This window comes from Rhinolophus ferrumequinum, chromosome 24 (genome assembly GCF_004115265.2).
Source record: "Rhinolophus ferrumequinum isolate MPI-CBG mRhiFer1 chromosome 24, mRhiFer1_v1.p, whole genome shotgun sequence".
NCBI classification, from domain to species: Eukaryota; Metazoa; Chordata; class Mammalia; order Chiroptera; family Rhinolophidae; genus Rhinolophus; species Rhinolophus ferrumequinum.
The window spans coordinates 19,261,530-19,285,799 of NC_046307.1; the positions used below are offsets into that span (position 1 = coordinate 19,261,530).

At 46.5% G+C, this 24,270-nt stretch overlaps 1 protein-coding gene across 2 annotated transcripts in view; it reads left to right on the plus strand.

Annotated features, from left to right (window-relative positions):
• The window catches only part of SH3RF2 (SH3 domain containing ring finger 2), a 112,307-nt gene extending 89,334 nt beyond the window's left edge, over window positions 1–22,973 (plus strand). Inside the window, exons 9-11 of one of the 2 annotated variants that reach the window (XM_033096706.1) lie at window positions 2,765–3,114; window positions 6,018–6,326; window positions 19,446–22,973. In XM_033096706.1, the coding sequence (XP_032952597.1) occupies window positions 2,765–3,114; window positions 6,018–6,293 (626 nt within the window). In that variant the 3' untranslated portion in view covers window positions 6,294–6,326; window positions 19,446–22,973. Of the gene's footprint in view, window positions 1–2,764; window positions 3,115–6,017; window positions 6,358–19,445 lie in introns of those variants that run through there. The other variant, XM_033096707.1, reaches the window with a different exon arrangement.
• The last annotated feature ends 1,297 nt before the right edge of the window (window positions 22,974–24,270 follow it).

Sequence of the window (24,270 nt, forward strand, 5' to 3'; positions counted from 1 at the left end):
ATTATTAACCCCCAGTCCCCAAGTTCTCTTCCATGTACGCATGCGTATTTACCTTGCAATCGTACTCACTGCACTGTTCTGTACCTTGCTTTTGTTTTTACCTGTATAACCTTTACCTGCACACATGGCCATCATATACGACTTCCCCCTTAAAAGCCATGCTTTTATCTCCTAACACATTGAACTTCTACGTAAGACCTCATTTTCAGGGGTTTTCATCTTAAAAGTGTTTGAAACCCATTGTTTCACAACACATCGAGGTTTTATATTTGTATACCGCTCCAGAAGAAGACAACGAGCCAAGCACAGTGAATTTAAGTTATTCTGTGTCCTCTGATTTAAACTGGGCTCTGCTACCTTCGAAAAAATCATTAAATGTGAAAATGCAATATGACTCATCAGAGCAAAAGAATAACACGTGAGACAATATGCCACCCAGGAAAATGTCCCAAGAAAATTAAATCTCTCTCTCAGTGCTTTCGTCTGATCACCTGCTTTACCTCAGTCTCACTCTTCTTGCCTCTCAATTCTACCCAATCATCGTCCTTCCCTCACCCTCCGGTACCTTCCTCCATCTTCCCCCCACCCCCCCACCCCCCCTCACACACACACAAAATAATCCATCCTATCACAACAGCCTTGGGCAAGTCACTGACCTCTTCAGTCTTCAGTTTTCTCGTTTGTAAAATGGAAATAAAAATAGTACCAACTTCATCAGGGTTATTGTATGGATTTAATAAAATAATCCATGTAGGACTGATGACACAGCACCTGGCACATCATAAGCTGTTGAGAAAAGTAGCTATTTATATAGTATTATTGTGTCAATATTATCATTGCTGCTACAGCTAAGCAGATCATATTTGCAACATCCAGTGTATGGACTCACTTAGGCTCAGTCTAGACCACTTGTGAATGCCGGGAAGACCCCCTTTTGGCAATTGCTTATGCATCCTTTCATACAGTCCCTCCCTACCTTCGTGTAGATCATGATTGCCTTGGAGCTTTGACTGCTTGCATTGTATGCACATGTAATAGGAAAGCATTCGCTCTCTTAGAAATTAGGAATCAACAAAATACATAAATAACTCATAAAACCAATTTTGTACGTGTTTCCGGGAGACTGAGGCCATGTCTGCCCAGTGCTGCTTTGACTTTCCCAGATCCCAGAGGCTGTCTCTCTCTCACCTTTTCCCAAGGTGAGGCTGGTGAAACTATCAATCTCCGCAAAGCGAAAAGAAGTGACAGCAGAATTGACTGTATGTACCTCACAGGGCTGACAGTGGCAAAATAAATGTCTACATTGAAAGGTCAGACCTGTGTAAATGGTGACTGGCTTGCTTGCAGTCACCGACTGTGTTCAGTGAGCGTTCTGCTTTCCATGTTCACATCCAGCTTGACAAGAGTCACAGTGCAGAACATGGCCTCGGCTCGGATCCTCTGTGCTGGACACAAATGACTGATTCACACACGTGTCCACGACTAACATTGCTGACTAGACGTCACCTATGGCTCTCTAAATGCTGGGAGATCTTTATGGAAAATGGCCGCGTGCTTCTCCCACCTCCCCCCAGGGTGGTGAACTCCTGATTATTCCCCGGGTCACCTACAGGACCTAGGATGGGGACCTCCTGTCTCCAGAGAATTTGAGGGAAAAAGATGGCTTCCTTTTACTGAGCGGGGACCACTCCGATTAAGAAAAAAAAAAAAAAAGAATGAGTTCAGGGAAGAGGCAAAACCAAGCTCCTGTACTTTTCAAACCCATAGGAGAGTTTGCTATCCTTTATCCTCAAATAATATCTAGCAAACATGTGCCATTTGTTAGGGTCCAGGCACAGTCCTAACATTTTGCACACATTGTAAAATGTAGTCCTCACACCAGCCCTATGTGGTGCTGTTCTTAGCTCCATTTTGCAAATGAGGGGACTGAGGTGCAGGGAGGTGATGGGACGCACTTGTCCCCAGCTCCCTGGAAGGAGATCTGATTCCAGAGCCTGTGTCATGGGACTTTGCAAGCCTCCTCCACACACAGCCCTAACTCTAGAATAACTTTTCCAAATGTCCTTCCATCTGGTGTCACATTTGCCTGGCACACACACACTTAATATCCCACTCACTCTTCCTCCCTGCAGCCCCCAACTAAAAGGGTCCCACCACTACATACCTAAAGCTTCTGTTATCATTTTCTTCAAGTAGCTGGTCAGAGTCCTCTCCTCTCATCAAATTTCCTCTCTCCCTCCCTCTCATCCCTCTCTGTTGACTCTCAATTTCTGTTCTCTCTTTCTGTCTCCTTTTTTTTTCCTCTTTGGTCTGCATTCCTCTATTTCTTTCTCATTGTGAAGCCATCTCTAGGTATGTGTTCTTCACTTTCCATCTTAAAGATCTAGAGGGAGAGAGTAGGGGGGAGAGAGAGAGACAGAGAGAGAGAGAGAGAGAGAGAGAGAGAGAGAGAGAGAGAGAGAGAGTCTAAGAGAGGGAGAGAGAGAGAGAGAGGCAAATGGAAGTAATATACCTTCTGACACCACCCCCGCAACATTCAGCTAGCCACTTATTTGCTGCCAGCATCAGCAAACAGCACTAAAAAAAGAATAAGGTCACCTTTGAAAGACCCTGAGAGAATGTGAGCACAGTCATATTGGGAAAGCACTTAACTATTCTGGGATATCAGGACATGTTGCTCACCCAGCCCCAACCCAACCTGCTGTTGCCCCCCCCACCCCCCCCACCCCCCCGTTGCTGATATCTCTGTCTTGTAATTCCCCAGATGGATCCCTGCAGAGACCTGTCCAGTCAGGGATCCCCACCCTGGTGGTGGGCTCCCTCAAACGCAGCCCCACCATGGTCGTACGGCCCCAGCAGTTCCAATTCCAACAGCCGCAGGGGATCCCCTCAACGGCGGTGGCAGAGATGGGATCCAAGCCCATTCCCACTGGGGAGCCCGCCCTCACGTGCCTCAGCAGGGGCAGCGACAACAGGATCCACTCGGCAGCCAGTTCCATCATCATGGAAGGCAAGGAAATCCCCATCAAGAGTGAGCCTCTACCCAAACCGCCTGCATCTGCCCCACCATCGATCCTGGTGAAGCCAGAAAACTCAAGAAATGGCAGCGAAAAGGTAGGAGTGAGGTGACCTTAGGGAGACATAACTCTTTAGACCCCTAACATGGCCCAGTGTCCTAGCTCCTGAGATTTCAGTTTTAGTAGACAAGGAATCAAAATCACAGCCTCAAAAGAATCCTCACACCCTCACCAGATGTGTTACCGAGTCTCCTTGCATGCTTTCTAAGTATTTCATACGTATTTCTTTTGAGGCCCGGAGGTAGCTTGGAAAAAACATTGCTTTGGCATCAGACAAATCTTAATTTGAATTCCAGCTCTGCTGCTTACTAGCTCGTGACTTTGAAGACTTTTTTTTGCCTAATCTTTAAAATGGGGTGAGAAAAAAAATTAAAAAAATAAATAAATAAAAATAAAATAAAATAATAAAATGGGGTGAGAATAGTAACAGCCTCATAGGCCTGGATTGGAGACTAAATGAGATAAGAGATGTGTACATAGGGCTTGATCCATAATTGTTCATAGTATAGAAGAGGCACCTGAGACACGGAGAATTCAAGTGATGTATGAAGGTCACACTGAGTTATGACGACTCCAGCAACTAACTGCTATTGTGACCTCTGTGGCAGAAGTCAGATCTGTTAACTTCTATGCCAGGGCTTTTCCCACTAGAAGACATGAGAGTTTTTGTAAAAGACTTATGTTCTCAATAATATCCTTGAAGCAGGAGGGATGGTGGGATGGAGAAGGTGACATTAAGAGATTAGGTGATGCTCACATCTTTTAGTTTACTGAACATCACATCACCATCACACCACCACCACCACCACCACCATCACCACCACCACCATCACCACCACCATCACCACCACCACCACCACCACCACCACCATCACCACCACCACCATCACCACCACCACCACCACCACCACCATCACCACCATCACCACCACCACCACCACCACCACCACCACCACCACCACCACCATCACCACCACCACCACCACCACCACCACCATCACCACCACCACCATCACCACCACCACCACCACCACCCTCACCACCATCACCACCACCACCACCACCACCACCACCACCACCACCACCATCACCACCACCACCATCACCACCACCACCACCACCACCACCACCACCACCACCATCACCACCACCACCACCACCACCATCACCACCACCACCACCACCACCACCACCACCATCACCACCACCACCACCACCACCACCACCACCACCACCCCCACCACCACCACCACCACCACCACCACCATCACCACCACCACCACCACCACCACCACCACCACCATCACCACCACCACCACCACCACCATCACCACCACCACCACCACCACCACCATCACCACCACCACCACCACCACCACCACCACCACCACCACCATCACCACCACCATCACCACCACCACCACCACCACCACCACCACCACCATCACCCATTCAATGGAAAGATGATATGGTTTCCTTCTCTTTGTTAAACACTGAATGCTAATGACCTGGCAGTGCCTGGCAGGCACTGTCACTTGTTATCTCTCATTTAATCCAGACAACAACCCCCTGAAGTAGGTATTATTGTTATTATTACCCTCATTTTAAAATGAGGAAAGGGAGGCTTAAGGAGTTAAAGTACATTACCCAAAGGCACACAGTTGACACACATTAATATCTAGAGTAGAACCAGATCTAATACAAAAACTCACGCTCTTAATGCTAAGCAATAAGCTTGTAGCGAAATGGCATTTAGAAAAAAAAGTGTTGACTGAGATAAATGTTGGGATTTTTTTTCTGAATTATATTTTCAAATAATTCAAAATTTTCCAGGCCCCTGTCGCCTGTTACCCCAAACCCTCAAACTGTAAGCATTTAATAAGTGCCCCGCCCTCTGCTAGATATGGTGAAGGTCAAAAGTAGGAAGAAACTGGGATTCTCAGTGGGGGACACTAAGGTCAAATTTCATAAAAAAAAAAAAAAAAAAAAAAGAAGAAGAAGAAATCATTCCTCAGCCGTACCACAGAACACTGTATTAAGCCCTAAGATAGGGCTTGACCAAAACAAATACCTATCAGTACCAGGCAGATATTAATATATAACAGTCTGGAGAGGTGAAAGGAACAAGGGGGCTTGTGCAAACAGGAGACAGTTTCTTCCATATAAATGGGGAACTGCTAATGAGTTCCAGTCAGTTTTTGCCAATATGGGGCATAGGCCCAGGGTGCCAGATCTTTGATTTTTTTTTAAGAGATATATGAAGTACTGATTTTCACATGCAATCTCCCAATTTTTATGTATTGGCAACTTAAACTCTCCAACATTTTACAGACTAAATTCAGCCAGCAGGGGTCCAGTATGCAAACTCGGCTCTGAGGACTTATAAAGCCATTATAGACCTCTCTGATGGAGTCAGCAGGGGAGGCCTTAAGGAAGTGATACGCACTGAGATAGGCCTTAAGGTTAGGTAGAGAGGCGAGAGGGAAGGTAAACTTCTTATACTTTCTAGAATAGATCATGTCCTGTTGCCTCAGGCCCTTTTCTCAGGTAGATGGTTGCCTACCCTTTTTCTTCTAGATAATTCCTAATCGTTCTTCAGTTCTCAATTTAAATAGCTCTGCTTCTAGGAAGCCTAGCCCCATTCCAGCTTCAGTTCAGCACTCCTCTGCGTTCCCTTAGCATCTTATCTTCCCCCATCATGACGCTTGCTACAGTTGTCTTTTTGTCAGGGCAGTTTTGTTCACTCTTGGATTCACAGCACCTGACAGAGTGCATGCTGCATTGTAGACACTCATAGTAGACACAGGTATTTCCTGAATGAACGTGGGAATGAGGCCTTCAAGCGAGGACAAGTATAGAGAAACAGCATGGACCAAGTGCCAGGGGAAAATGGCATATCTCCCACCTCACCAGTGTCTCTTTGCTTTCTTTCTCCTGCAGCAAGTCAAAACCGTGAGATTTCAGAATTACAGTCCTCCTCCCACCAAACACACCACCTTCCAACCCACCTCCGGAAAGCCTGAACAGCCAGCCACCCCTAAAGGATCCCAGCCTGAAGCAACCCCCTTGGGCCCAGAGATGACCATCCTATTCGCCCACCGAAGCGGCTGCCATTCCGGACAACAGACAGAACTCCGGAGGAAGTCAACTTCTGGCAAGAGCATGACCCCAGTGTCCACTGCCTCGGCCACACAGACCGTGTTTCCCAGCAAATGAATCTACAGGTGGCTTTTCCTAGACCCCAAAGAGGTGAATTGCATTTAAATACAGTCTGCCTCCACTGAGGGTGTCCTGCCATTCTTTGGGTACTCGAGCCTGGGTCCTTGTTCTGCCCATTTTACCTCCAGGAAAGGAAAGGTGGGAGCAGGGATTCCTGCACTAGGTGGGAGGATAGATTGGGTGGCTTCCAAAATAATGATCCGATGCAGCAAGGCCCACTACTCGGACCAAGGAGTGGGGGAACCATCCTGCCCACCCTGTTCCCCAGCCTGGAGTGTGGGGCCTCTTGTCCCCTGTGTTCTGTGCAGAATTTCTATGGCGCACTAAAATGGGCTTCATCCAGGGGTGTCACAATGGTGGGAATGTTGGCATTGCTTCTTTGATCTCATCGCCATGTTCTCAACAAGCATTAGAACAGCTGCTGTCATCTTCTGGGACCTGTACACTGGCTGCTGGTAGCCGCCATATCTTTTTCCCTCCAGAGAGTCATAATACTGGCAGCAGAGGGAGAATTTCTGGGAAGGGTGTGAAATGGATATTTTGAATGTGCCAAAATCCTCTAAAACCAAAGGGAGTCAGCTTCCCAAGTTTGCTGCAAACAAGGAGGTCAGAGAGAAAGCTGACCTAGTAGCAAAAGATTATCATGCTTTAAGCTTTTCAACCCATTTTCCTACCATGTTAATCCTACATAATAGATAGGAGGAAGCGCGTAGCTATGGATAGGATGCTGTATGGTATTATGGACAATTCATCCGGGTTCTGTAGTCTGACTTCCCTAAGAGAACACAGAATGCTTAAAAATAACGTTGTAAGAGATTTGGGGTTAGATATATATTCTGTGTGCATTGCAACATTCTTTACTTTCTCTGATGTCTTCTCCTTTGGGGCAGGCTAGCTATTGCACAGGATAAGGCAGCAATATCAGTGAGAAAAGGCCAGCCCACAGCTGGGGTGAGGGCACTTCCTAGAGGAAAGCCGATCTCAGAGGGACTGGACAAAGAAGACCGGAGAGGAAAAGCGGGGAAAGGAGGAGAAGAGGGAGGGTGAAGGAAACATGCAAGACAGACAGAGCAGGGAGGGCGAGAAAGAAAGAGGAATGAGGGGAGGAGAATATCAGGGAAGAAGATCAAAGAGGCTTGGAGAGTGGCCTTGACATTCCTGACAGGTGGGGAAAGAAGCACAGAGTCTGCAAAACTAGGTGACCCCACGAAGATGGGGCTGACGCAAGCAGGACCAGCCAGGAAAAGCCTTGTAAACAAGGGTGAGAGGGCATCCCAGAGAGCAGAGGCAATGCTGTAAGAAAATCCATTAATTCTCATTAAACTTAATTGTTGTGACTTAACATTTATTACATGTCATCAATGTGGGCACTTTAATGCATAAATGCCATTTGCTAAGGCTGGGTGCCATTTTAAAAAGGCACATCTAATTAGACCTTCTCCCTTCTTAAAGAATTCCCAGTTCTTTAAGATCCTGGGATTAAAAACATGTATCTTTTATATACCCACTCACACACTTGGCAAAGTGGATTGTCCACAGACTTTTCCAGACCTTACTAAGACAAAACAAAACCATAATCCTGCCAAGGAATCCTGTATGTAGGTCAGGCCTTTGCAGCTGTCAGAGCTAACCTGGTAACACATTATGGTTTCTGTGAGATATTGACCCGTGTCTACTCCACAAAATCAACACGCCCAACTCCATGCCTCATTGAACTGAATAATCCACGTAGAGAAATGGAGGAAAGTCACAAGGACAGGGAGTCATGGTATAATCTTCAAAATATGAGTACCTACGGCTCATCTTTACGCCATACAGCTCCCTTGATAAGTGTAGCGGTGAGTTTGGCAATCTGCTCTTCCCCCAGAGCAGCAGGTAAATGACCTGACCAGACAACTCAGTGGCAATGGATCCAGTTGATTTTTAACTGTTGGGGCTGACCAGCAGGTCATTGGCGTGTAATAGAGACACAGTCTGTGCCTTTCAAATGAAACAGAATGTTCTCCCCATTGTCCGCCATCTCTATAGGGTTCCCTCTCCGAGAACCGTAAACAACTCCAAAGGCTGGCTGCCCCCACTCCATCCAGCCTCTTCACCCATTGCCAGCATCCAACCAAATCCCACCCCTGTGGAGCCTTGTGGGGAAAAGTTGAACTCACTAGCACCTCCAACCATGTATTCCACCACCATGTTTCAGGTATTCCCTTTGTGCCGGGATGATAGATACCCTTCTGTAATTTCCACCTGAACCTTACAAGGCAGGTGTAATTGTCCTCATTATAGAGTCAAGGACACCGAGGCTTGAAGAATAACCACAGATAGCAGCAGAACGAGGGTGATAGCTGCCCACACCCCCAAGTTCAAGCTACCGCACTTCAGATCCCAACTTGGGGGTGGTTATGCTGTGTGAACCAAGAGACTATCCTTGACTTCTGGACACCGACTGCAGCCGGTGGGGAGATGGCATAGTGCCATGGTTACAAATGCAGGCTCTGCGGCACACAGGCTGGAGGCAAGTCTTCATTTACCACTTGTTAACCCGTTTCCCCAAAAATAATACTGGGTCTTATATTAAGTTTTGCCTCTAACTACGCAGTCGGGCTTATGTTCAGGGGATGTCCTCCTGAAAAATCATGCTAGGGCGTATTTTCCGGTGAGGTCTTATTTTCGGAGAAACACGGTAGTGACATTGGGCAAGTTACTTAACCTCTCTGCGCCTTGTTTTCTTAAACAGGACGGATAGTAGTGCCAGCCTCATTAGACTACTGTGAGGATTAACTGAGATAATATTATAAGGGGATTTAAATCGTGCTGGCACATAGTGAACACTTAACAAATGTCAAGCTTGAATGTTTTTAAAGAATTAGGCCTCTAAACGATGGGCCTGTCCAGCACTGTGATGCTAAAAGGAGACCAAGATAGTGTAGTGGTGGAGGTCAGAGCACAGCCTAAGCTGAGTCCTGAAGGACAAGTGTGAGTCAGACAAAGGGGTGGGAGGAAGGGTGTCCCGCGCAGGGGAAGAAGCATTGGCAGCTGGGTGTAAATGGAGCAATCCAGCTGAGTTCTCTTATACTTGGAAAAATCCATTCCTTTGTGGAACATTCCAGGGATCTCAGGTAGAACCCTAGTCCCTCGTGTCCAAAGCCAAATATTTCATCCTGTGAGAGCTCCATCCCCTCAGCTAAGTAAGACTCAGAGTCCCTGGGAAGGGTGCCCCTGTGCCTGCGATCAGCTCCAGGCACCTCAGCTAGGAAAGCTGCTGAGGGAAGGGCTGTGCTGGGGCCATGCAGGGGGAACATCTGAGAGATGAGAGGCACGGCGAGCTGTGGACAGACTCTGAGGGCCACGCTTGAGAAAATGGTCCCCACAAGCAGCATCAAGACCCTCACTTAGGGCTGGTCTCCTTCCCTCCGCATGTGGGACCAGCTACACCTCCGCTACCCTTCAGTGTCCCACAGACAGGGCTTTTGGAACCGGAAGAGTTAAAAACCATGACCTACCTGTGACTCAGTGAGATGCAGGACACGGTATGTGTCTCACTGACTTCCATCTTCTCTTGACCATTCAGAAGGGCTGTCCAATATTTCATCCTGTGAGAGCTCCATCCCCTCAGCTAAGTAAGACTCAGAGTCCCTGGGAAGGGTGCCCCTGTGCCTGTGATCAGCTCCAGGCACCTCAGCTAGGTGCAGTCCTGAGCAGCAGCCACCCAGGGGCGCCTGGGTCAGGGTCAAAGCGGCTTGAGTTAAATGGACGTGCGCTCTTCAATTTGCCACGGCCCCACCAGCCTGCTTCGCTCAGTCACATGAGCTGCTCCTGAATTGGGCATGTTTCCCTAGAGACCGTGTGCTGAACTTCATGTCTCAGAGTCATAATCCTCTTGAAAGTAAGGGCTGGACCCTTAGAGATCAGCTGTTCCAGGGCACTCAGGTCTCACAAGCGTAGTGGGCCTCACCTGGGCCCTAGAGCGTGCCCTTTGGTAATTTTGAAATGGGAACGGAACATCTGTGTTTTCAACAAGCTCCCCAAGTGATTCTGATACACATAAGGAGTGAGAATTGAATCTGCCTTTCTCGTGTTTTATAGCAGAGCTGACGCCATTCGGCAGGAGGACTGAATGCCATACTGGCGGTTAATATATTGAAATAGGCCCGTGCTGATAGGTATATAATGGATGCTCGGAGCTCCCCAAGGCCTCTCCCGACTCCTGCACCCTGGCCCCTCCGCCAGGTCCCTCCCCATCACTCTACCATCCGACAGCCAAGGGGCTAAGACCAGGTGTGGCCGAGACTTCCTGCAATGAAGCCCTTCTTCATTCTGATTGGCTACTGCCTATCCACGCTGGTTGTTAAATATCTTGACTATTACCCTATTGGACAGAATAAGGCCCAGAGAGGTCACTCAGAAGCTGAGAGCACTGCTGTCCAGCCCAGCAATCTTCCTAACCCCGCCCCCCCCGGCCACTCTCTAGCTCTTGACCATCACCTTCGCCAGGCCCTTGGCTTAGGAAAGGAACTGCCTTGGAGGGTGGGCAGTCCCCTGCTCATCAGTCGGCCTTTTTCAGCTAATACTTTCACAGGCATAAGCAATGTCCTTCAGCTTCCTAGCTCCTCTGGCATCAGTTTGGCAGGTATAGGAGTCATTTGTTTCAAGACGATGAACAGGCATCCATCCTCATCCTCTCACCCTGTTCTGTCCACACAGGCCAGCCCCACAGCCTCCGGCCTCCCTTCCCGGAGAGCAGCTGTGGTGACAGAATAGCAAAAGTCCTACTAAGTCTCGTCAGCCGGGAACAAGTGCTTAGCAAGCTGGGCTATCCTGGGGCCGGCAGCTGCTGCCACTGATGCTTCTCTTGTTTGGGTCTTGAGAGTAAAGACCCCAGTTCTCCCTTTGGCTAGGAGAAGGGAGTGTTAGCACCTCTAGCTACCTCTCATGTGACCGTGAAAGATAGCCTCGTGGGGAATGTGTTCACCGGGCAGGACCAAACCAGAGGAGTTAATTCCAAAGATCCTTGTGGCAGGTTCACACGTTGGTGTCATTGAGAATAAATCTTGCAAGGACGTTTTGCTTGAAATAGAGCAAGGTTAAATCATCAAGCCATCTGTTTGCCAGGCCACAGTGTTGTGTCTGAAAGCAGAGCAGAAACAAAATGTTCCCAGGAAGCCTTTCTGCCTACTCCCCTACACGTTAACATAGGATGGGGTGTCAAAGATGACAGCAGAGATGCTCAAAGATGACAGCGGTGAGGGGTGTAGAGAAGCATTGCAGATTCCCCCATTTATCCATCCACTCAGTCCACAACAGTTATCCTTCACCCACACTGGGCCAGTCTCTGTGAGAGGCAATGGGGACACGATGGTTAATAGGATAGGTAAAATACATACGGCCCTGACAGGGTGTTGCTTCTGACTAAATACTTCTGGATTTGGGTCTCCCTTTCTGTTTTTCTCTCTTTTTAAAATATCATATATATAATATGTATATATATATATGTATATTATATATATATTATATATGTCATATATATATAATATATATAATATGAATATGTTTATATTCATAAAACAACCATATACCTACCACCTAGCTTTTCAAAACATAATAATGATCCATACCATTGAAGCCTGCTGTGTGCTTCTCCATCTCATCCTTTCTTTCCCTGCCCCCACTCCCTCCCAGCCACTATTCTTATCATTCCCTTGTACATTTCCCACACATGTACCATATGGGGTCTTCAGTGCAGCTCACAGAGGTGGACAGAATACAGTAAACACCAGTCAAAGCAAATATTGCAACCTGAGGCCTTAGATACCCCGCCTGAATATTGGAACTCCCCTCCGGCTTCCGTCACTGGGACTCATTGCTGGGAGTTGAGATTTTGATGCACCAGCACGTCTGGTTTTGAGAAGTTCTAATTTAGAGGGACTTTTTACAAGAGTTTTTCCAAGTACAGCTATTTGGGGAGATCTTATTGCTCCTGAATAGGGAAAATATGGGTGTGGCTGTGTGAGAATTGTTTGAGTATAGGGCTTTCCAGCCAGCTGTCCTCTGGGTCTTGCCTGGTACCTCTGGATAGCTGACTGCAGAAACCAGAAGCAGCAACTCAGAATCTGAAACTAAAACACATCTTGCTGCTGCTACTGCTGCTGCTGACAAATTCTCATAAGAACCTTACGAAGTATGCAAGGAAAAGCTATTTTTGTCCCCAGACTAAAGATCAAAAGACTGAGACTCAGAATGTTTCAGTGCGTTGCTGAAGGTCACTTAACTAATTTGAGATGGGAGGGAGACTACAAAAGAAAAAAAGAAAAGAAAAAAAGAAAAAAGAACCTCTGACCCTTCATCCAGCAATAATTGCTACCACTTACTGAGCATCTACTATGTGCCAAGAATTTTGCATGCATTATGCCATCACATCCTACCCAACCCTATGAGGGGAGGTACTGCTATTATCCCATTGTAGAGATTAGACTTAAGGCTCACAGGTGAAATGACCTGTCCAAGGCAACAAGGACGAGAACCCACAACTCTAAGCCCAAACCTTAATCTTAGCTCACCACATCCCTCTTCCTCAATTGCAACTCGAAACACATAACATGGTTGAAGTTGGAGAGGATGGACAAATCGGCATGTACCGCTGAGATCAGGGGAAGGAGGATGGAGATGGGAGTGGGGGGATGATTTAACTCAGAGGGCCAAGCCCGCCCAGAGAAAAACTACAAGTGTCCTGTCATCCAAGAAGCAGGGGTGAATGAAGGCAACAGAGGGTTCTATAAAGAGAAATCCAAAAAGCAAATCTACCACTGCTGCAAGGGTGGCCAGGCATAGCCAAGCCAATTGAAAAAGAGCCGAAGCTTACAATGTTGTTCTGGATCATTGACGTCAAAACACAGTGATCATTTTACATTCCCTAGATCTCTCCCTCTTTGTGAGTTTATTTCTGGTTTTGCCTGTCCTCACTCTAAATGATACAGAGCAGAAGGGGGATATGATTTCCAAAATGACCCCCACTTTCATCTTCTCTGTGGGAACAAGAGGGCTCAAGAGCTGACATTTTCCAGCATTCCATGCTGGTATTTATCCAAAGTTCAAAGGCAATTGCTTTGGGAGGTAAATACAAACCCACAGATGCAAGCTAATTATGCAAATAGGGTCACTGCTGGATGGACAAGAGCTGCAGCCTGGTAAGGACTAAAAGGATGCCAGCCAAGACCCAGGGAAAATGGCAAAAGGCATTTGCAAAGGCCATTTTGGGTATCCTCAGTTACTGCCGTTAGAGTAAGTGCTAGCATGACCGACTGACTTGATGAAGGCCATTTGCACTGTCAGAGTTTGACTGCTGTAGAGTTTGATGTGTCCTGGAGGCCAGAGCCTTCCTGATGTCCTTCCCATGAAAACAAGGACTCCCTGGACCATCCAAGAGGATGGTGAGAGCTATTTTCATTCAGGAGACCCTCACAAATAAGCAAAAGCAACCTTGAATCAAAATGTAAGGAGGCAGCAAAAATGCCTGGAGGACCAGAGAAATTCAAATAAATATCCCCTTCAAAGGGCTGTACCCAGATTCCTACCCCACCCCTACTTCCTTGGGGAGATGTTTTACATCTCTGTCAAGGAGAGAGCTGGAGAGCTGCATTGCATGAAGAGGACATGTCAGTCACAGCTCGAGAGCGATAGCACCAGTTTCCATGACAGGGGACACAGCAATGAGAAGGGGCAATACTGTTTGGAAGAGAAGGCTAATTTTAGACACCAAAACCACATTTCCAAAAATTCCATTTACACATTCTGTTTACGAGCTGAATTCTTTTTTAAGCTTAAGTTGTTTTTAGATGTTGGCAAATTTGAGAGCTTAGGCTTCCATCATGGAGACCTCCAACAAAGGACTAGATTGTAAAGTATCAGTCAACAAGGATTGGGGGTAGTACCCCAGTTGGATTCCCAATCTACTAGAACTTTACAAGATATGGAGAAGCAATATAATATAATAGCTAGCGTGGTGCATTTTAGAACCAAATCATCTGGGTTTTATGTCCCAGTTTTGTCACTTACTAGTTATATTTCCTTTGGCAAGTGACTAAAGAAATTTGGGAAAGTTACAACACCCCTATACCTGTTTTCTCATCTGCAAACTGGGGATCAGAACGTCCACCTTATAGGGTTCTCAGCAGGATTAAATGAGATCACGTATGGACAGCTCTCCTCGTGGTATTGGGTACATGATAAATGGTAACTATTACCAATATATGGATATGGAGGTACAATTCAGAAACAGAGAGTGCAATGAAGAGCTAGACTCTGTAGTACAGGTGGAAATGAGAGAGGGGAGCAATGAGGGAGAGTTTCCATTGTCAGGAGAGCTTCCTGGAGGGGAAACAGGTTCTGGAAGCTGGTATCATGGGGGTTATGTGGAGAGGAAAGCACCTGAGTTCTGAGTTCAGATGCCCCTGAGTTCAAATCCTGGCCTCCCCACTTCTTGGCTGTCCAACCTTAGACCCAGTTAACCAGCATCTCTGAGAATTTCTTTCCTTAAGTGAAGAGTGGAAACAATATTCGGCACTTCTTAGGGGTGTTGAGAAGATTAAGAGAGACAGACAGGCCCGATGCTGTGTGCAGCAGGGACCCTAGAAGTGGTGGCTGTTGGAGGAGTGTGCAGGCATGACAAGGCTTGAAAGCAGGTGAGCAAGAGAAACGCTAAGTGTAAGAACAGAGTCTTATTAGCTGCCATTCACTAGATGTGTACTAAGTGCCAGGTAGGGAGCTAACCGTGTAGAGAGGCAGTTACAGGGTGGTTAAGAGCATATTGAGTCGGGTGATTGGATTCAAATCCAGGCTCGCCTTTCTACCCTGTGTCACCATGGGCAAGTCATTTAACCTCCCCAACCTTTAGTTCCCTTGCTTCTAAAATGCAGGTACTAATTGTGCTGTCCTTGCATGCTTTTGTGGGGCTTAAATGGGATAATGTGCATAAAGTTATGAGCACAGTGCCCAGCACATAGAAAATGCTCTGTAATGTTACTTATCATTATTATTTACATGCATTTTCTCCTTTAATCCTCACAACCCGTGAGTTAAGTGTTATTGTCCCTTATTGATAGATCAAACAGCTGAGGCTCAGAGGCTCAATCACTTGTCTCAGGTCACAGTGGGGCCAGCTCTGAAATCTCAGCTTCTTTGCTCTCTTCACCTTTCAGATAAGCTGGCAAATGGTACTGGGATTGAGGCAGTATGACGATTATTTTTAAATGCATCTTATGCCATAACCCTCATCGTCTTTTATTTTCTGGTTGACCTTACCACCTCACCTCCTCGTCTGGTGAAGATTTAAGGTTCAGGGTTGACTGTGACCCTGCACGCAGCCTGTGAGCACATTGGTGCTGCCCCCCTGGGGACCTGCAGCTTCCCAAGGTTGACAGGGTTTATGAAATGTCCATTCTGGTTTGCAAATAGATCTGACACAGACAGGCTTCCAGCTGGCTGGTGATTTCAATAACAACCCCTCCTCCTTGGTGCCAATTAACAGAAATTCAATGTCCCTGGCACACTTTGTAATTCAGAAAATGCATGTGCTGATGAGTCAAACCCTTGCTGGACATGTCATTATGACCAAGGGGCTCCGGGCCAATGTCCTAGCTCTCACTCCATCTCCATTTAAAGTCACAGAATGTTTGCTTCCTGGGTAGAAATCAATGTCACCTCATTCATTTTCATTACACACATATTGATTGAGCATCTACTGTGTGCCAGGTTTTGGAGTTCAGCAGTGAGCAATGCACTAAGGTCCCTGCCTTCGTGAAAGGGAGTGAATGGTAAACAGTTAAACAGGCAGCATTATTTCTACGTGACAGATGTTATGAAGGAAACAGAGTGATGGGAAGAGAGTGGCCGAGGGATGTGGGCTGTATTAGGTAGGGTGGCCAGGAAAGGTTTCTCCAGGGAGGTAACCTCTGCACTGAGATTTGAAGACCAAGAAGGAACCAGACATACAGTGTTGCAAGATGAACGGAACAAGCTCAACATGTCAAGGAAATTCATTCATTCATCAAACATTTTTCATACAATAAGTATGTGTTGAATGAATAAGGGGAGAATAGATGAATCCTTCATAGGAAGGATGAACTTATAGGGGAGATGCCACAAGCAGAGAGGCAAGTTACTTCCCTTTTCTCAGCCCCATTGCCCATCTGTAAAACAAGGGACGTGGCTCAGGCACTAGCTGTCCAGGGCTCACCTTCCAAAGGGACTGGCCCTCATGGCTCTTGGAAACAACAACCTACACAGTCAGCAAAAAGCAATCTGTCATTTTTTAAGCCTTCAGAAGGGTTGTTTGGAATTGTATAGACAAAGACGTGAAATATCATACCCTTTGTTATCATTAGGATGTATTTATTGAATTTCCATGCCCACTTACTCATTCTGAAAATATTTATTATCAGTTGAGAGTCTCTCTCCCCGTCCCTCTCTCCCTCCCTCCCTCCGTCCTCCTCCTCCTCCTCCTTCTCCCCTCTCTGCCCCCCGCACCTTTCTCTAGCACAGCAGTTAAGAGCCCAGACTATAGAATTGGAACACCTGAGTTGTATTTCAAGTGTGACTCACTGTGTGACTTGGGGCAAGCCACTTCACCTCTTTTCTCATCTATATAACAGGAATAATAATAGAGGCCATCTCACAGCAACCATAGAAGAACTGAGCTCTTATTAGCCTCATTTTATAGTTTAGGATGTACGATTTTAAGAACTCAGCTCATAAAACTGAGACTTAGGTTTTCCAGACAAACGAATCTCTAATAATGAGTGTAACCATAAGCCAGTTTAATAATCCACCTGTAGAGTTTCCCCTTCTTCGAGATAATCAAGAAGCAGGATCACAATACATAGCCTTCAAGAGGTCTCTTAGTTTCTAATAATACTTTTGAGCCAACAGAGACTCTGCTGTGTGCCACACACTGTTCTATGTGCTTTCCTTATGTTGACTGCTTTAAAAAGCTCCCCGTAACCATAAAAAGTAAATACTGTTACTATCCCCATTTCAAGATAAGGAAACTAAGACCTAGAGAGATTAAATAATTTCCACAGGGTTGCACAGCCAGGAATTGGAGCTTGGGAATAAACCCAGGCAATGTGTCTGCGTTGCTAACCGCTTGCCACCTCGTTTAAGATGGGATGCAAAGCTTTCCTGCAGACATCAGGGTTTTCTGCTTCAAGTAGACTTGTCTTCCGAGCGCTCAGTAAACAAAGAATTATTACCCGCCTAATCCTAAAACCGCTGGCCCATAAACAGCTTTGATAAGGACGGCTGCCCAGCCCTGCACGATGCCAGCCACAGGTAAATTCACACCACCTCCCAGTGATGGGATTTCTGTGTGCCTATGAAAATGTCAGTCGATCGTAGAGTTGGAGTTCTTTCTACATCATTTAGCACAACCTGGAAGGTCTGATTAATGTGGCGGCCAACTTTCCCTCAGCGGTTATTTCCTTATTACTTCCCAGCCCCTGTGCCCGCTGCCAGTAATGGTACATCACAATAAATGTAGTTAAAAGAACAAGCGCACCACCATGACTCCCTGGGGGTCCAGTGCAGTCATCTCAAATCACCTTGCCTTCGATCTCGGAGGGACATGCTCCCAGCCCCTGACACCAGGCCTGATCTGCAGATCGAAGCGGACGTCTCTGGGCCCCTTGTGCCATCAACAGGCTGACCCATCTCCACAGGCACATACCCAGCATTAGTGCTGGCACCAACTTAGGCACAAAGAAAGGAAGGAGAGGGAAGGGAAGAGGAGGGGAAGGGAGGGGAAAAGAGGAGAGGCGAGGAGATAGGAGAGCAGAGGAGAGGAGCTGTGTCTATCAAGCTGCCTTCCCTTTTAAGGGCTAAAAGTCTCAAATAGCAGGATGAAACTCCTGCCCACGTCTGAGGGTGTACAGTGCAGACAGCCTAGCTCCAAATCCTGTGCACCTTACTGACGTGGGGGAACGCAGGAGGCATCCTGGTAATCCCAGACGTGGTGTGCGTGCCTGCTTCTCCCGCTGAATAGAAAGCAGCCACCTGGCGCCTTGCTTGCTGTTGGCCTGGGTGGAGCGCGTCAGCAAATGAGGAAGGATTGCATGGCATTTGCAAGCTCTGAGAGCTCAGAGAAGCTCAGTTTTGAGCCCAGATGTGGCTGCCTGCTTGAAGGCTCGGGCTCCTTCAGTACGCACCGTCTCTGGAGCCACAGATCACAGGTCTACCTCTGGAGCGTGGGAGTTCCAGGAAGGCTCCCCAAGTTGGTGTTTCCCATAAACTTTGCTGGCAAGATCTGTCCCACATCACCCCGTCAAGGAACAGGCTATGATCATCAATAAAGTTGCCCCATAGGAAAAATGGCCTGTTACATCAGCATGAGTCCTTGGTGAGAAAAGACATCAGGCTTCAGGAGAACGAAACTGGGCAGAAAATGGAAAACTCCCTTTCCTACTCATTTTCTGTTTTACCGGGTTTTCATGGGAACTTACTTATGGACAAACTCTGAGGCTGGGTCTTTTAGAAGCAAGTCTTTCTAAATGTTATTGGACCAATTTCTCATCATCCTTTTAGCTCTCTCGTGCCACCCCCACCCACCCCCACCCCCAGCCCCCCCTTCAGCGTGGTCATTTGGGACTCAATTTGCACTCAGAAGGGCCAAGAGCTGAACACTGGCAGCAAAGACACAGAGAGCAGCCGACTCCTGTGATGCCCAATCAAACCACCTGCACTCACCTGGACGAGGTGCGGCCTGAGGCATTGGCCACATGTGAGCACTCAGCCTCAGGAAGCGGCAAGGGGCCAAGTGCTGGGCAGGGAGGGGTGGGCATCGATTGCATCTGTGCGGATGATAGGGACGCAGGTAGAGTTTGGTCATCAAAATAGAATATTTGAGGCCTTGGAGAAATCCTGGGGGCTCGTGGATTTTAACTTTTTATTTTTGAAATAATTTCAGACTTACAGAAATGTTGCCGAAATAGTCCAAAGAATTCCTTATACACCTCAGAGCTAGGGTCCCTAGATATTAACATTTTACTGTGTTTTGATTCTCTCTCTCTCTCGTATGTACCTATATAAGAATTCTAAAGAACTATAGTCTTCCCAGGGTGCATTCACACATGAGAGAGTCTGAAATCTTTTTCACCTTCACAGACCCTGCCTTGGTAATCTTCCCAGGAGGCGCTAGCAACATGGGATGCTGATGAAAACAAGGGATCTGATTGGATGGAAACTGCTCAATGGAGAGTTTGTGGACCACGTGATATTCCTTGGACATCAGGGATGGTACAGGAATACCAATAGGCTGGCCTCCAAGTCAGAAGGGTAACAGGAGAAAGAACAAATCTGTCTTCACCCACAGTATCAATGGGTGGTGTGCCAGGACGGAGGAAAGCAAATGCGTCATGTGCTGTTACAGGTTACACCAGCCTCCCATCCCTCCTGTTACTCTGTTCTGTTGTCAAAGCCAGATTTGATCATGCCAATTTCTCATACCTTGGCACCTAACTGACAAATGAAAAGACTGGACATCAAGTGCCTTTCAGCTCTGCGACTGGCCTGTCTCTCCAGCTCAGATTTAGAGCAGTGCAGGAGAGAGCATACTATTCTTCTCCTGGGTGTTCAAGCCAGAGAGGCCAGTGCTTCCTCACAATGTCCCCGTCGTTCACCCCGGCCCTCGACTCCCGAGGGAGTACCCTGCATCCCTCTGCCACATCCTCCTTCTTTTCCATTCCAATTCCATCTGTCTTTCCCCCCCTGACACCTTCTGATCCACAGGGTTTCTATTAGAACATCCGGATCTAGGAAATAAGGGTTTGGTACATAAAGAATCTCAGATAAGAGAAATCCATGATGTTATAAGAGAGATGCCACAGAGTGCAATGCCTTACAGAGAGGCTATTTCCAGTCTAAAGATCGAAAAATCAGTTATCACCGTGCGTTCTGTTTTTGTTCAGAAATAAGTCGTCTTCAAGGCGAAGTCATTAGAAGATAGTCTACTCCTGGTTTTAAAAAAAAATTCTAATCTAAAATACAGATTTTTAAATTATCTGTGCTACCCAGAGAGAGGCGTTCTACAGATAGATGCAATTCACAAACACCCTGAGGCTCTTCAAGCCATACATTTTCACCTTCTTCCTTATCTTAAGACGTCCATAAGAATCTCATTTTTAAAAACACATACTGCCCTGATTACCAGTGACAAGAATGCAGCATCCTGTGGACGTGCCGGGTGTTTTAACATTTGGGATCCTACTTTTGCACTGACACATCCTCAGTCCTTCACCCAGGCCTGCTTGTAAGCAGGAGCAGACATCAGCCGAACCATGAGCAGAGTAAGGATTATATCTTGTGGTTACAGAAACCTTTTCTTCTACGTGAAGCTGTCCCACGCAGGACTCAAACTGGCGGTGCCCATGTTCATGGGTTGAATAACTTGGACTTCTTCACCACACGCTTCTCTCGGTTAACCTTAGGGGAAGGTGATAACAAGCAACGAAAAAAACCTCCGAGTATTGGCTTTATCTGCCAAATGGTGAGTGAGAAAGCAGGAGGGATGATGAGACCACAGAAAGGATAATTCACTGGTGACATCTTCTCACACGTGGTCAATGACAGTGCCGCCAACTGTCAGTCATCCCTTTTGTCTGAACTACTGGGACTAAATGTTCGTTCCATTTCCTCTGGGACGGATTCGGACTGGGTTGGCTCCTCTTTAGCCTCAGCAGCAATGAATATAGAGATGCCGCCTTCAGATTCTGGAACCTACTCGTTACTACCATGGGGCCTTACGGCCCACCTATGAATAGGTTTCCATGACTCCATCTTCCAGGGTAATGTCATAGACTGTCTGAGTTGGAAGGAATTTTACGTTTATATGTGATGTAGGGAAAGGTTAAGTGCAGGCAAGCTGCCCACACAAAAGCAAATTGTATAAACTGGGGAGTGGGGTGGGGGCACCCACAACACAACAGTTAATCCCCAGAAACCACTCGGCCACATTGGTAGTTACAGCCTTGTCTTCAAGGCCCTCTCGCTCCGATTTTCTTCTCACCTTGGCTTCCCCCTCTCACATGTAGAGCAACAGGAAACCACCACTTTTAATTTTTCACTTGCTGGCTTTTAAGTCTCTGGGAACTTTCCCGGGCTTATAGTAGAGGGTTTTATGGAGAGTTCGCTTTTCCTTTGAACCTGCTTAACCAGTCAACCAGACATTTTCTTAAAACACAAAATGAAGGATCTGATTTGCTCTGAGCCAAACCCAGAAGCTTAAGGAAAGCTCCCCCATTTCCTCACGTTTTCATCTCTGGACTTTCAGTTCCAGGATCTAGATTCCAAATAGTCATGGGTCAAAAGGTGGTGGGGACGGGGGTGGATGAGTTAGAATGATTAGAATGAGGTCAGCCCAGAAATTTTCCCTAGAATTATTTGCTAAGCATGAAGTTTGAGTTTCACCTTCTGGGATTGTTCCTTCTTATGATTGTATGTTGGTCGAGGGAAGAGGGTGTTGTTTAGGGGGGGAAAAGAGGAAAGAGAAATGGAAGGGGAGAAAAATTCCCTTTTCTATGGAAATATATGCAGGAAAGCTATAGACTCTTGCGTCTCTGCTTGTTTTTTTTAAGTGCAGTGTTTTTAACAGACCAAAAGAGAATCTTTATGAGCTAATATGTATGTGAATAATGTTCATAAAAAGGGTATAATGTTAGTTGTTATGGATTATTGTATAAATAAACCTTAGATGTATAAAACATGTAAACATATAAAAATTATTTTATAGGGCAGTGGACACTTAAGGACCTCCAAACTTTTCACGTCTTTGTTCCAAGAAATAGAGTACCAGGGCTGGCACCTTCTTTCCTTAGTATATTCCACTGTAAAGCCCAGCGGTTTGGTGGAGTTTGGTTTGCTTTCTGGGTTTGTAATTTATCATTTATATGGATTACTTTGCAACGTCTATTGCATGTGGTCGGTGTTGTTTACCCACATGGGGTCATCAGAGATCAATGCTACACTTTGCATCTTGGAAAACCGAAAGGAACTTTCTAATGAGAAGAAAAACACACAGAACTTACCTTCAATTGTTGGGTTAACTCTGAGTTGTGCCACCAACAGCTTGTTTTAAATCTGAGCAAACGGGGGGAGTTTAACATCAGAGTTGTTGGATAACTTTTCTCCTAGGAAGGAGTCACATGTTTTTGTTAAGTCCTTTTTCTCTTGGACTTGACATGTTCTAGAAGAAACCAGAAGTTATGGCCCTAAACCACCTTGCTTCAGGACCACTCTCCACCTTGGTTTTCAAAGAACTATCCACATGTCAATTCTACATTTTATGTTCTGTGATTTGGTGGTAGACTCAATGCTTTTAGAGCCCCGCGTTTTACTTGTTTGGATTTGTGGCTTTTATGAAATATTAAGCTTGCTCCTTAACACCCAGGCTGATCAGAAGAAGGAAAAGGAAAAAAGGGGGGCCCCCTTGCTGGAGAGGCCCACTCACACCTTTTACATCAGCTGAGAAAAGTGGGCCAGAAACCAGTGCATGAGATACCATCTGCTCTCCACACAGGGAGGGGTTAGTTGTGTGAAAGTGGAGAGATTACCCAAGTCTCCTTTGCCAAAAATGCATATTGTTCCCAGCTGTAAGCTTGTGAAGCCCGATATGTGTTTTAGCATGAAACAATAAAACAGCTTTATTTTCACTTAATAGAGTTGTCCCTGAGGCCTGGTTTTTTCAGTAGCTGACTTGGAGAGGCGCAGACTTCATCATAGATTAAACATCAACATGAGTATTTAACTTTCCCAAAGGGCTTTGGTTCCTGGCAGCTGCTCCAGACGTCCAAAAGGAAGGGCTGGGAGGAGAAGAATCACTTGATTGTCAGACAGGAGTTGCTTAGTTTCAGTGGGGATGGCTGGGGGCAGGGGCGAGTGACACTTCTCTCAGTGCTCACCAGGCTGAGTTCATCTCCATGGAGCAAACGCCAGTTTATACAACCTTGAGGGCCCAAGAAGGCTCTTGGCCAGAGGCCTTCCCTGCTTGCTGCCTGTCGCTCACCAGCTGTGTGGCCTTGGGCAAGTTACTTAACCTCTCTGTGGCTCAGGTTCCTTTTCTGGAAAATGGAGATATAATAGCACCTACCTGAGAAATGTTAAGGATTAAATGTCTTAAAGCAGGTAGACAACTTTGAGCAGCACCTGGCACATATAGGTACTCAATAAAATTAGTGTTTTACCACCTTCACAATGTTTGCCATGTCCGCCAACCATCTGTATTGTTATTTACTTACTCTTCTTATTTTAATTGTCTCCATTTTAATCTAAAATTCAATTGAAAACTTTATATCTCAACTGTAAATGGAAAACCAGTACAACATGCTATGAATATAAGGTAGCCGCAGACAAGTACTAATAGGTCACGTGTACTGAGTCCTTTCTGCTGGCCAGGTGCCATACCGAGTGTCCTGACTTGTTAGAATCCTCCTAGCCCTGCGAGGTCAGAACTGTCATTTTGCCCATGAGGACACAGAGGCACAGAGAGATTAGTAAATGTGCCTAGAGTTACACAATTAGTAACTGAAGGAGGCATGTCAAGCTTCACAGCTCTGCGTCCTCGCACCGTTCTCTGAATACAGAAACAAAAGTATTCTCTTCACACGGTAGATGTTTGGTGTAGCAGCTTCCTAGAGCTGCTGTAAGAAAGCACCACAAACTGGGTGGCTTACAGCCACAGAAACATTCGCTCGTGGTTCTGGAGGAGAGAAACCCAAAATCAAGATGTTGACAGGTCAGTACTCCCTCCAAAAGCTCTCGGGGAGGGTCTTCCCTCTCCTCCTCCAGCTTCTGGCAGCCCCAGGCACCCCTTGGCTTGTGGCAGCATCACTCCAATTTCTGCTTCCATCGTTACAGGGTTGTCTTCCTTCTGTGTGCCTCTACGTCACTCTTCTTGTAAGGACAGCAGTCATATTGGATTAGGGCGCATCCTAAT